This window comes from Aquarana catesbeiana, linkage group LG09, assembly GCF_042186555.1.
Source record: "Aquarana catesbeiana isolate 2022-GZ linkage group LG09, ASM4218655v1, whole genome shotgun sequence".
Lineage (NCBI taxonomy): Eukaryota > Metazoa > Chordata > Amphibia > Anura > Ranidae > Aquarana > Aquarana catesbeiana.
The window spans coordinates 49,344,346-49,358,857 of record NC_133332.1 but is presented as its reverse complement, the minus strand read 5'-3'; the positions used below and the strand labels follow the sequence as shown (position 1 = coordinate 49,358,857).

Here is a 14,512-nt window from a genome sequence, read left to right as displayed (position 1 = left end):
TTCTTCCACCATGGGTGGAAGGAAAGAAAATCGCTTGATTCCCCCATGAGCACGGACTGATGGAATGCTTCCCACAGTGCTATTGTATTCTACCGGTGTAAGCCTTCCTGGCTGGCAAAACATAATTGCTGCAATCAGCGATAACTGCCGGCTGTAATCGCATGGCAAAAATTCGACAGGCTATTTGTAACCAAGTTGATCAATAGATCAAATTTGGTACAATGAGCCTGCCCATACATATATCAAAATTCATCCGGTCCCTGCTGAATCAGCAGAATTTTAAACCGTGTATGGGCAGCTTAAAGGATAAGTTCACCTTTTTTACACTTATATCCCCCAATCCCCTGTTTTCTTCCACCCGGCTGCGTCATTCATTCACAGTGTTTTGTGAATGTGAAAACTAAAAGTACAGACAGCCTTTGGGTTTGTCAGACTGTAGTTCTCAATGAACTACCAGGGTGCTTGTTGAGCACTCTGGGTAGTTTATTGAGCTTCCTGTTAGGCTATAACTGCCTGTATCAGAGGTACGAGCAGACAGCTACACAGACAGTGGCATAACACCCACAATTTGCTGATCGTGGGTGCAGTGCTTTACAGACTTCTAACATAAATAATAAATGCATACTTTTTTACCTGAAAAAAAATATACATTTTTTTTATTTATTTTTTTATTTTTGTAAAGGTGTGCTTATCCTTTAAGTGATAAAATCCAGTGGCTTACTCTGGAAAGGAGAGGCAGTGATAGCTGTATAACGTTCAATAAAGTGAGTATTATGCGTTCGTGTAGAATATCATCACATGCCTGACGAAGGGGTCCTGCGTGATTCCGAAACGTTGCACTCTGTTGTGATCATGCAATAAATAATCAGTTTGGACGGTACTTTGTGTCGATCCATGGTGTGCTAGCAAATATCTACTTTGTGACTTGAACCAGCATCCAGCTCGTTTTTGCTGCAGCACCCAAACTTTGAAAGCTTATCCAGGAACGTGCGCGATGGGAATATGAAGTATTACATGTAGAATATTATGTACATTGAATAGAGGTGCACTAAAAACATTTTGGTACCAAAACCGAAAATTCAGGATACACTTAAAGTGGTTGTAAAGGCAGAAGGTTTTTTATCTTAATGCATTTCATGCGTTAAGATAAAAAGCCTTCTGTGTGCAGCAACCCCCCTAACACTTACCCGAGGTTCCTCTAGCTCCAGCGATGTTGTAGGCTGTCCAGGATTCCCCTCCTCATTGGCTCCCGCTGCTGTCAATCAAAGTCAGTGCGCCAATAAGAATAGAAAAGGGGCGGTGATGGGTCACAGCTCCATGTTTGAATGGACACAGGGAGCTGTGACTCAGCTCAGCCCCATAGCAGGCTGCTTGCTGTGGAGGCACCCAACAGGAGGGAGGGGCCAGGAGAGCCGAAGAGGGACCCGAGAAGAGGAGGATCAGGGCTGCTCTGTGCAAAACCAACTGCACAGAGAAGGTAAGTATACCATGACACTTTACAATCATTTTAAAGTGGTTATAAAAGCATAATGTTTTTAAGCTTTTTAAATAATATCATGAATTTAAATAAATATGAATTTATTGTCCGCCATTATCGGCACCCTTTTAAAGCGGTGTTAAAAGTCCTGCTTGTTGCATTGTTGTGTTTTCTAAGCAAGGTAAAATTGCTGCACAATCTTGGGCGTTTTTTGTCTTTTGGCACAACGCTGAAAACCCGATTTTCGATGGCCAAAATGTTGGTGCATAACTAATATTGAAATGTAGAACTTGTAGCACCAAATATAAATTGTACAGCACACACATGCTATGTTATAAATGTAAGAAGAAGTGTATTCCATTAACTTTGTAGAGTATATATAATCTCATAAGCAGAGAATTGTTTTAGTTATATCAACCACAGCAGATCACGTGGCACTTTTTAAAATGAGCTTGTTGTGGAAATATATTGACAAGCCTACTCTGGAATAAATGGGTAATATTCACGAAAGTGTAGAGGTCCAGCAGAATAGAAGTAGCAGGTACATCGAGAGTGAGGAGAGAAGAGGATAAGGACACACGGGGAAGAGTTAGAGCTAAGAAAGACATCAACACCCAGCTGACTCTGCACCAGGTTATAGGCAGAAATAGCAATTTACTATTAAATGGTGAGTAGTGCTTGGATTGGAGGCGTTTGTTTATGCAGCAGTTTCCATGTAAAGAAACTGCTCAACCACGGTGTTTGGGCTTCAGTGCCCGTGGGAAAGGGGTCTTTAAATTGTCCCCAGTCAAGTCAGACAATCACTATACATAGAGGATTATTTGTATAGCAAGAATCTTGCAACATTTTCAGGGGTTTCACCCCGTGCAATGTGAAAAACACTACTGTATAATCACACATACATTTGTCTGTTCGTTTGCAGTATCAGAGCCATTCGTTGGATGTGAAGCAGCCAGATAATCTACAAAGTGTCGGAGCCGGTATCCATGCAGCAGGAGGAAGGTAAGGATAATGACCTTTTTTATATGTTTCCATTGAGCCATCTTGAAATCTAAACACAAAAGTAAAATAAATAGGACTTTTTTTTTTTTTTTGTTTTTTTTGTTTTTTTTTCGGGTGCCAGCGAAAATCGGTAAACATGCATGGTCTTAAAAAAAAAAAAAAAAAAATCCCTGGAAACTGAGCACATTCTACTATTTTTTTTTTTTTTTTTAATCCCTTAAAAATATCTGCCTATGCCTGCCCCTAATCTGTCCTTCTCTATATAAATATAATATTTTTTTTCCAGCAAAACAATGTTGCTGCCTTGACTCCCAGGTGCCTGCCCACATATTGTATGTAAGGAAAAGGCTCTTGGGAAATGTAGTCGTCGTATTGTGCCTAAGTCATTAGGAACTGACCTCTCTGCCCCTTCAAACATTTTTAAAGCATGATGATGATGTAATTGGGATAATCAAATATGCATGCTCTGGCAGTGGTTGATTGATTGTGGCTGGAGTTTGACTGTGGAGGATATTCCATTACATATTTGCTGCTTGCCTTCTCTCCATCCACATCCCCTGCTTCATGCTGTGTCCTGCTGATCATATATGGAGGTGCTGTGGAGACACTTGAGATGCATAAGTCAATCACATCCTATGGTTGCTATTATATGCTTCTCCCTTTCCAAAGACTATATTCTGCTGGTTTGCTACATAATTAACCAATTCAGCTCCAAAAGAATTACCCCCCTTCATGACCAGGCCATTTTTTTTTCCCCACTGGGTGCCGGTGGACATTGGGTCCGCGGGACTCACTGATCAGCTCCTGCTGTGTAGAATTACAGTGGGAGCGAGCCAGCGTGCACTCGCACCGGATACCCGAAAGTGCTGGATCACGTGTATATATAAAAAGAAAATTATTATATATATATGATTCTGCACAGTGGGCCACCCTGTAGCAGTAAATCTACTTTAGGGCTTTTGGCAGGCAGTGTAACCCCTTCCCGCCGACCGTACGCATATCTGCGTACTCGGCTTTCGGGGGTTATACCGGGATGATGCCCGCAGCTGCAGGCATCATCCCGGTACCGTTGTTTAGAGCGGGCGATCGGCTACCCATATATAACAACCGATGTGGCTAAAAGCCGCTCGGCTGTTATACCGGAGGAGCGGGAGGGGACATCCCCCCCCCTCCCGACGCCTCCCGCCACTCTTACCGGGCCTCCCGTGCGATCGGGAGGCCCGGTGTCCAATCGGGTACCTTCGGCAACTGGGGGCGTGCTGGAACGAAGCTGTGGGCGGCTTCGTTCCAGCCTTCTCAGTGTAAACGCGGAAGCGACGTCATGACGTCACTTCCCGTTTACTCGGCTGCCAATGGCGCCGAATTTAAAAAAAAATACATAGTATTCAGAATCACCGTTTTCGGCGATCTGAATACTTTTAAGTGTAAAGGAGGGATGGGGGGTCTTTTAGACCCCCCGACCCTCCATAAAGAGTACCTGTCACCACCTATTACTGTCACAAGGGATGTTTACATTCCTTGTGACAGCAATAAAAGTAAAAAAAAAACTTTTTTTTTTTAAACACCATTTATTAGTATAAAAATAAATAAAAAAAACAAAACAATTTTTTTAAAGCGTCCCCGTCCCCGCGAGCACTCGCAGCGAAGAAAACGCATACAGAAGTCGCGCCCGCATATGTAAACGGTGTTCACATCACACATATGAGGTATCGCCACGATCGTCAGAGCGAGAGCAATAATTCTAGCCCTAGATCTCCTCTGTAACTCTAACCTGGTAACCGTAAAAAAAATTTAAAGCGTCGCCTATGGAAATTCATAGCTACCATAGTTTGTCGCCATTCCACGAGTGCGTGCAATTATAAAGCGTGACATGTTTGGTATCTATTTACTCGGCGTAACATCATCTTTCACATTATACAAAAAAATTGGATTAACTTTACTGTTTGGATTTTTTAAAATTCATGGAAGTGTCCCTTTTCCAAAAATTTGCGTTTAAAACACCGCTGCACAAATACCGTGTGATATAAAATATTGCAACAATCTCCATTTTATTCTCTAGATTCTCTGCTAAAAAATATATATATATAATGTTTGGGGGTTCTAAGTAATTTTCTAGCAAAAAATATGGATTTTAACTTGTAAACACCAAATTTCAAAAATAGGCTTAGTCATGAAAGGGTTAAAGGTGGTTTGAGAGTGACAACGTAATATGAATTCACTGTGCTTTACTGAGTGTTCTCCCTCTTCTGAATTACACTCAACAACTCACTACAGCCTCTCCATCATCTCTAAGCTGCTCTTAATTGTTCCTAGTGTGCCCGATATAATTATCTGGTTATTGTTGGCTTTAATGGTGAATAGTTTTGCCAATTATACCCAGCTGTCCCAATGTGCTATTTAAGCCTGCTTGATTTGTGCAGTGCTGTCAGTTGCCAACAGGAGTATGAGGAATGTGGTCACAGGTCCTGTGCTATTTCAGAGGTGGTGCACCACAGCCCTGCAATTTATCTCATGGGAGAACTGTTTGGGAGGGCGTGTAATACAGTCCCCAATGCTAATTTCAGAAGGCCGATGGCATGTATTCTGTGATTTAGGATGTATGAATGTGCGTATGATATCTAGACATACTCTTTTGTACTAAAGACAACATTGTCTTTTTTTATGATGGTGGAAGGTGGTTATATTTATTATTTTTGTTAATATGAAAAACCTTTTTTGAATATACAAAATATTATCTAGATTTCTTAGTTGAGTGATTTTGTTTTGGTTTTTTTTGGTCCATTAGAGCCTGTCATATGGTCCTTTTTTTTTTGTCTGCCATTTTTTTGTGTATATTGTAAGCTGACCATAGTTAGTCAGTGTAACAAGCCCCTGCTCGCTCGGTTCCACTCTCCCGACACTCCTCTGCGGCTATAGAATCAGATTGCAGATCGCAACATCTGATGGTTCGGTCATCCGATGCTCTGGGACTAGAACTACAGCTATGTGCCGTTCTAATCCAGTTGTGTAGCTCAGAACAAACACCAGGCAGGCTGTATGTAAGTTCAACTAGGAATCTCTTTTATTGAAAAATACAGGCTCTTTTTTTATACAATAAAAGAGGAGGTGTATACCTCCTGCTCGTATTACTCTGAACATACCTAATTAACATGGTCTAATTAACTAATCCCTTTAGACAGCCTAGATGACTCAGACATGACCTTTAGGCCAGACTGGCCGTCTTGTAGCTCAGAAAACCCAATCAATATTATCACAATAGCAGAGTTAATTAACACAAACCACAATGGGGATCTAATGACTCTTAGATCCCATACTAGAGACTTATTTACAATACACATTCTATCAGGCAACAGACAGACAGGTGGCTGGAATTGACATCAGCATCTCCTAACAGTATTTATCCCAGCATTATGAATCAGCCAGTATTTCTAATATGGCAAATCCAGGGTCCCCAGAGTCTGTGTGTCCTGGGGGACCAGGACCCAAATCCACAGTAATACCACCTCAAGGGTCCCCAGGCACACAGCTCACAAAGAGCACCATTCCCCCAAATGCCAGGGCCCACATTCGATTGGCAAGAGGCTAGCATTCAGTCCCCTCCAAAAGTCTCTCTCCCGGCTAGGTCTGTCACAGTCAGTAACCGTATTCACTTTCAGTCCCTTACGTTTTATATTTTTTGGTAGCTTTACCAGCTGTGTTTTTATATATATATATATATATATATATATATATATATATATATATATATATATATATATATATATATATATTTTTTTTTTTTTTTTATATAAATAATAATAAAAAAGAGGGCATTGAAAATGAAACCAATGTTTCATTCAAAGTTCATTCAAATGTTTGCTTGCAGGTACCAGAAAGGCTGCCTTTATTCAGGATGTGATGATTTACCTTTTTAGTTCACCTTCTCTTTTTAGGAAGGTATTATTTGGATATCTCTCACATTTCCTTTTTGTGTTTAGGACAAAATCATCACATTCAAGCTATGGAGTTGTCCGCAATCAGCGCCTAGATGTTTATCAGCAGGTTAGTCCATTATCCCTTTCATATGCTCCTCATGCAGTGCTGTTGGTAAGAATCATGGCCCTCCAAGACCCATATCTCATCCTAAATGGTGGTGATTATTTTGCTGTGCTGCTTTGGCTTCATTCTATGTAAATCCCCAGCAGCAAGACCCATGAATACCTGGGAGTGAAGCTGGACCTGCCATAAAGTATAATTGTAATCCGCTGATGGTTCAGGGCTCAACAAACCTCAGACACCAGGTTGCAAAAGGCGCCAAGAAATGTCCTTAGGCCGCCCGCGCCTCCCCCCCATAGGTATCCTGAGCTCCGCTTGCCTGGGACCGGCATAGAGCATGATCTCACTTCCAGGTCCTCATTGACCGTTTCCTGGGCCATCGGGGTCAGGAAAGAATGTAATGCAGTGCAATGTGTATTGCATTTCATTCAGTGTAGCACAGTTTTCTTTTTTCATTGTAAAAAAATTAGTTACACCCAAGCACATAAAATACCCCCCCACACACACCTGAAAACGTTGATTGGGATACATGTTATATATTGCCGCACACGTCAGAATGAGAGCAATAATTCTAGCACCAGACCTCCTTTGTAAAGCCAAACTGATGACCTATAGGGGGCTTTTCAGTGGTAGCCTATAGAAAATATAGGGTACTGAAGTTTGCCGCCATTTCACGGCGCACACAGATTTAATGGTTGACATGTTTGGTATCTATTAGGTAATATATTGTGTTTTTGTGCCTCCAAAAATTAACTTTTAATGTGTTTTTTACTGAAGTGTTTGTTTCCTAGACCTTTTTGGTAATATCATTTGGCATAAAAAATTGGAACTACCACTATTTCTTTATCGTACCTCATGGGACACAGAGCCTAAGTAATTACTTAATGGGTTATGGGCCCCCTTCAGGTGTTGACACTGGTATACCCAATCAAGGAAGTTCATTCCCTATATAACCCCTCCTCCTTCCAGGAGCACATTAGTTTTTTCGCCAGTGTCTAAGGTGTTGGTCACGAGTGAGCTCTGAGGAGCTTCAGGAGGGATCCATGCTGGATTTAAAAAACCTCCACAACTGGATCCATCCAAGCCACTGAGGCCACAGGATGGTACCCGGGCCTCGCAAAGAAGAGCGAGGTTTTGCCTGTAATGCTTCTCTTTGAGGACTGGACCCTAGGAACCAGGACTCTTTTTGGTCTTGCTACATTACCTAAAGTTGTCCTGAGGGGTGCTATATAGGTCCAAAGAAGTGGAACCCCTATAATAGGGACCCGGCCTTTGAAGGTTACTAACGCTGCCCGCCATGATGGGTGAAGTTTGGATCGGTCTGTTTCAGCAGATCCTGCAGCGAGGAAAAGGTAAGGAAGAAGCTTAGGAACTGCAAAGTCCACCTATGCCTCTTTTTTTTTTTCTTCCATATGAAAACATTGTAATGCCTTAAAATCTCCTCTAGAGGGATTAAAGATACACATACCTTATTACATTGTTTCTCAGCAGCTCTGTCCAGTTACAACAGCTTGTGTGGTCCCAATTGCACGGGGCGGTTTGCATTGAACAAAATGTTCCCCCCCCCAATTGGGGAAACTAAGGGGCTGGGGGTACAGCAATGTAAAAGCTGTACTACATCATTTGGGTAGTATTGCATATTTAAGTATTTGGCAATGTGTCAGTGCTAAACTGATTTACACTTAATGAGAATATAAGTTTCAACTGCTAAATATATATCCCACCCGAGGAGGGCGGCTTGGCTTTTTTTTATACATCAAGCGGAGCTTTGTTCCGGTTTGGGAGGTTTAGCAGCAGCCAGAAGCAGTTTAATAACATTTTATTATGTTTTAGTTGCCTGTTTAAAGCTTGTTGCGCCCATACAGTGAAACTGTCAGGAACGCCAAATGGCGGCGGCAGCCTCCTCTGCTTCTGCATTACAGCCCCGAATGCGTGCCGTGCGCAGGGGCTAAAGTTAATTTGAAAGGAGGAGGGCGGGTCACTGAAAGGGGGCGTGATCTAAGACAGGCGGCGCCGTGTGCAGGACTCGGCATCCACGTGGAGCACACAGCGCACACACTGGGAAGTAATTAGGCTCACACCTGAAGTCTCTCATATAAAGCTGACGCTCTTATGACAGAAAGTCTCTATCAAGAGCAGCTGAAGTGAAGAGGCTATCACACAGGACACAGGAGCGCTTGGTCACATAAACGGTGTATAAAGGCATTTCCAGTACAGGAAATACAATTGTTATTCAGCTTCAGAAATTGATCTGTATGGTAACTTTATAGCTAGACTATTGCTCAGCAAATAGTATATTTGTCTTAAAGTGCCTCTGCTATTGTGCTTAGCATTGTGACTTCCAGAGCTACCACAAGGGTGCCAAAAATTCCACCCCAGGCGCTGGCAACTCCAGTCATGCCTCCAAACTGTCATCCTCTCCGGAGATACGAGATATGGCAAGCCAGGGTGAGTCATTGGAACCTATTGGTGATGCAACTGCTTCTCACACTTCAGCCCCTGTATACGTGACTGATGATGCATTTTCCTCTGCACTGCAGGGCTTAGAAGGAAGATTAGCGGCTGTACTCGCATCCTCCATCCAAGTGGATAGGAAGCGTGCTAGATCCCCTTCCCCCACCTCAAACCCTTTACTAAGGGAACAGTGGGCACAGGATGAGGTATTACCCTTAGGCGATCACGTATAAAAACAAGCCGATTATTCCTCTGCAGGGGGAAACAACAGTTGATGAACCTTATGCAACCTTGCAATCTGAGAGATTGATGGTACAAACTCTTACGGAGATGGTTTGTTCCACTTTCATGCTACCCCTAACAGAGTCAGCTGAAAGTTCGGTCCATTCCTTGGGTTCTTTAAAACCTTTACAGCCTTTTCATGTGTTTCCGGTCCATGCATTACTAGAATAGCTTATTTATGCTGAATTGGATCATCCGGATAAACATTTTCTCCCTCCAAAGAGATTTTCAGTTCTCAATCCCATGGAGGAGAAATTCACAAAAGATGGAAAGTACCAGCAGTAGGTGCTGCGATTTCTAGCATCAATAAAAATTTAACTTGTCCAGTAGACAATGCACAAATGCTTAAGGATCCAACAGATAAACAGTTTGAATTTCTGTTAAAATCCTCTTTTTCCTTGGCCATTGCCATTTCTCAGCCTGCAGTCGCTGCAATAGGCATCTGTCAGTCCCTAAAGGACCAGTTGAAAGAGGCCCTTAGGGAGGTCCCTGCACAACAGGCCTGTGAGTTACCCGAACTACCAAAGGCGCTATGTTTTGCCATAGACGCCATGAAAGACTCTATTCACCAAGTGTCCCGCCTTGTGCTTGTGCTAAAACACATGCGTAGGACCCTGTGGTTAAAAAGTTTGTCAGGAAGCACCTTGCAAAAAGCTTTTGACTAGTTTCCCCTTTCATGGGGAGTGACTATTTGGGGAGGATTTGGTCAAATACATCCAAATGATTTCTAGTGGGAAAGGTTCTCTCTTGCCCAAAAGAAGGTATAAACGTCCTTTTATTTAAACTGACTCCTTCCCCTGCGCCAGGGGCAGCTGCCTCTAGGCAGTGGCGACGGCCTCCATCGTCAGACTCTAGAGAAAAGCCTCAGGGTCAGGCCCAGGCACAGAAAACATTCACCCCCTATATACATGATTGAAAATGCATTTTTCCCCCGCCCTGCAGGGCCTAGAAGGAAAATTAACGACTTTAAACGCATCTGCTATCCAAAAGGATAGGAAGCGTGTTAGATCACCACCTTAGACCCCTTATCAAGGGAACAGTGGGTAGAGGATGAGGGGTTACCCTCAGGTGATCAGGAAGAAAGGCAAACCGATTACTCCTCTGTGAAGGAAACAACTGGAGTTGAACCTTTTTCAGCCTCGCAATCTGAGAGATTGCTGGTACAAATCTCTTACAGAGATGGTTCGTGCCTCTTTCAACCTACCTCTAGTAGAGTCAGCTGATCTGTTTCTTCTTAGGTTCCTTAAAACCTTCACTACCTTTTTCATGCGTTTCATGTACATGTACAGATCCACGCAGAAATTCAACAGATCCATTTCTAGATCTAAAGAATCTAAATCCGTTGCTGAACATCGCCTCCTTTCTGTGGAGTAAATCAGGTCAGTGGTTTCTTCTGGCAACTATCGGCATCAGGGATGCATATCTGCATGTCCATATATTTCCTGCTCACCAAAGGTTTCTGCGATTTGAAGTAGAACAGCAGCATTTCAGTTTGTAGCCTTGCCCTTCGGGCCAGCTACAGCACCCCGAGTTTTCACAAAAGTGCTAGCCCGCCTCTAGCCATGTTAAGGGCACCGGGCATAAACAGTCTTGGCATGCCTAGACGATCTATTGCTAATAGACCAAATGGTGTACGCATTACAACCAGTTACCTGGAAAAGTCTGGGTTGCGTTCTCAACCTAGAGAAGTCTCCCTTAAAACTGCTAAAAAAGCTGGAGTATTTGGGTCTGATCATAGATACAGCCCAGAAAAAGGTGTTCTTGGCCAGGCAAAAAACAACTCCATAAGAGAGTTGGTGCGGAGGGTCAGGTCAAAAGGAGATCCCTCCATTCTCCTTTGCATGAGGTTGTTAGGAAAGATGGTGGCTTCATTCGAAGCAGTTCCCTATGCCCAGTTCCATTCGAGACTGTTGCAAAACAGTATTCTATCTGCTTGGATCAAAACGATCCAAGCTTTGGACTTGCCAATGCGGCTGTCCCCAAGGGTGTCCCAAAGCCTCAATTGGTGGTTACTAAAGAATCTGTTATGCGTTGGTGATACCGTGGGATCAGTTCTCACTGATCTATGCATTTCCCCCTATTCAATTGCTGCCTCAACTTATTTGCAGGATCAAGCTGGAAAGAAACCGGTAATTCTGGCAGCACCATCATGGACCAGAAGGTCATGGTACGCAGAAATCGTAAAGATGGCAGTGGAGGATCCATGGTCCCTTCCACTAAGGCCAGACCTGCTCTCACAGGGGCCGATATTCACCCTACTTTACAAACGCTAAATTTAACGGCCTGGCTATTGAATCCCACATTCTGAGTAAATGTGGGCTTTCCGGGTCAGTTATCTCTACTTTGATTAATACAAGGAAACCAACTTCCAGATGTATGCATTTATAGAGTCTGGAAGGCTTATGTTTCCTGGTGTGAATCCAAGGGTTGGCACCCTCGGAGATATATCATAAGCAGAATTCTTGCCTTTCTACAAGTAGGCGTAGAGATGAAGTTGGCCTTGAGTACTATTAAGGGCCAAGTTTTAGCCTTATCGATTTTTATTTTAAAGACCGCTTGCTACTCCATTCTTTAGTCTGGGGTTTCATGCAGGGGGTGATGCGGATTAATCCGCCAATTAAATCACCTTTGAGCCCTTGGGACTTGAACTTCGTTTTGTCAGTGTTACAAAAACAGCCATTTGAGCCAATACAGCATATTTCTTTAGTCCTTCTGACAAGGAAGTTGGTATTATTGGTTGCTATATCCTCAGCAAGGAGGGTTTCGGAATTAGCTGCTCTTTCTTGTAAAGAGCCATATTTGCATTTTCATGAGGACAGAGTGGTTTTACGCCCTCGTCCAGACTTTTTGCCAAAAGTGGTCTCAGGTTTCCACCTGAAACAAGATATTGTCCTGCCATCCTTTTTTTCCAAAACCATGTTCCAGGGAAGAAAAGTCACTACATTGTCTTGATGTGGTGAGAGCAGTGAAAATCTATTTAAAGACAACTGCTCAGATTCTTAAGACTGATGTCTTCTTTATTCTGCCGGAGGGTCCTAAGAAAGGACAGGCAGCGTTGAAATCCACTGTTGCTAAGTGGATTCGGCAAGTGATAATTCAAACTTATAATTTTAAGGGGTAAGATTCCCCCTTTTCAAGTTAAGGCGCACTCTACCAGAGTGGTTAGTGCTTCTTGGGCAGGGCATCATCAGGCCTCCATGGCTCAGATCTGTAAGGCCGCAACTTGGTCTTCAGTGCATACATTCACCACGTTTTATCAGCTGGATGTAAGGAGGTATAAGGATATCGCCTTCGGGCGCAGTATGCTGCAGGCAGCAGTATAAGTCCTCAAGTCTGGGGGTACCCTCTGGATTGTCTCTCCCTCCCCTCAAGTAGCATTGCTATGGGATGTCCCATTAAGTAATTACTTGGGCTCTGTGTCCCATGATGTACGATAGGATTTTTATTACAGCTTACCTGTAAAATCCTTTTCTTTGAGTGCATCATGGGACACACCGGTCCCTCCCCTCTTTTGGGATTTAAGTATATTGCTTTGCTACAAAAACTGATGTGTTCCTGGAAGGAGGAGGGGTTATATAGGGAGTAAACTTCCTTGATTGGGTATACCAGTGTCAACACCTGAAGGTGACCTAAGGCTCTGTGTCCCATGATGTACTCCAAGAAAAGGATTTTACAGGTAAGCTGTAATAAAAATCCTATTTTTATTCTCTAGGGTCTCTGCGTTCAGAAAATATGTTTGTGGGTTTTATGTAATCTTCAGGCCTAAAATCTTTTAAACGTGTGCAAAAAAAACACATCAACTGCTCTGGCTGTGAATGGATTAAAGGATAAGTTACTCTTCGGAAACATGTTACATGTTCTACCCGTAAGATTTGTTTAAAAAAAAAAAAAAGCTGGCTCCAAGATTCAAAGCAAATTTGTCAAGGAAGTGCAAAATTAATGTTAAATATAGTACATCTTGTATGCTAGTCCAGCTTCTCCACCCCCCTTCACCCCCTTCTATGTAGCTGCCATTGGATAAGTGAAGGGAATTACCAGTGTTTCACTTGGTGACATTGCAACCAAGATGGCGGCACCCAGCAGCAGTCTGAGCTTTTGTAGATATACACAAACGAGGCTTCTGCAGATAAATCATATGCTCTACAATATGTTATGGGAAGATTGTTGTTGAAATGAATGGTCTGGTGTCTTTTGATAAATATGCCTGTATTGTCCAGCTTAGTGACTTGGTAATAACTGACATTTTTTTTATATAACTTTTATTCCCTAGGTACTTCCTCCAAATGCTTCCCGCTGGACCCCCAGATCTTGGGAAAGACCACCGACCCAGGATAATGAAACCCAAAATACAAGAGATTCTTACACAGATGGAAAAGCGGCACCTTGACTCTCGTCACCTCATAATATGGTCCCTGTCACTTAAAATATATCCCTTTGCCCAGGCATTAAGGGGAGCGATTGTTGAGAGGCTCTTACGACTGACAATAGAAGCCCCTGTCAAGTTCCTACCGTCAGAGTTTTGCTCCATTTTTCCCACATCCAGAAGCTCCTCAACAAATTTATATTTTGTTTTTTTTTTTTGTTTGTTTGTTTTTGTTTTTTGTCCCCTTTTTCTGATAAATAAAGAGTATTTTCTCCCGCTCTGTTACTTTTTTTAAAACAATCTTTCAGTATGACCCTATATAGAGAAGGGTGGATGCTATGGTCAGAAGACATTTGCTGCTGGGAAACCAGTACAACAATGTGTGATTTGGTTCCCGCTATAAGTCCAATGGATGGACAATAGTCTTGTGTCCTGGTGTATTGATTAAGGTACATAGCAACTAATCACCTCTTCATATTGCCAGAGTAGGAAAATAAGGGAATTGGTTGGACAGACTATTCTTGTTTCAGATACTGTCGTCAGAAATGTTCAAAAGGTAAATTTGCTCTAAGCTAAATTAGAGAGTTGCTATTGTTGACCGTCACCTTTTCAAAATACCATTTGCTTGGTGGTTGTTATGCTAACCCTCTGGATTCCATACTTTTTTTTTATTTTCCCCCTCGTCTGTTGAGGGACACCGGAAGTCTGTCACCTTCTGGTTATTCCAGGTTCAGATATGGACTAAGTGCCAGGAGTAGATAATATGTGAATAGAGCAGCGCTAGCGACAATAAACCAAAATAATAAATATGTTACCGCTGCTGTAAGAAAGTACTAGTACTTGAAAATTATAAAACAAACACATACAGCGCTGGTAAAAATGTGCTAGTCCATAAATAT

The 14,512-nt window shown here is 42.6% G+C and overlaps 1 protein-coding gene across 2 annotated transcripts in view; it reads left to right on the top strand.

Annotated features, from left to right (window-relative positions):
- Window positions 1-13,889, top strand: part of PRRC2A (proline rich coiled-coil 2A) — a 114,245-nt gene extending 100,356 nt beyond the window's left edge. For both annotated transcript variants that reach the window (XM_073598464.1, XM_073598462.1), the window contains 3 exons: window positions 2,400-2,479; window positions 6,457-6,520; window positions 13,521-13,889. In XM_073598464.1, the coding sequence (XP_073454565.1) occupies window positions 2,400-2,479; window positions 6,457-6,520; window positions 13,521-13,637 (261 nt within the window). In that variant the 3' untranslated portion in view covers window positions 13,638-13,889. The remainder of the gene's footprint in view (window positions 1-2,399; window positions 2,480-6,456; window positions 6,521-13,520) is intronic.
- The last annotated feature ends 623 nt before the right edge of the window (window positions 13,890-14,512 follow it).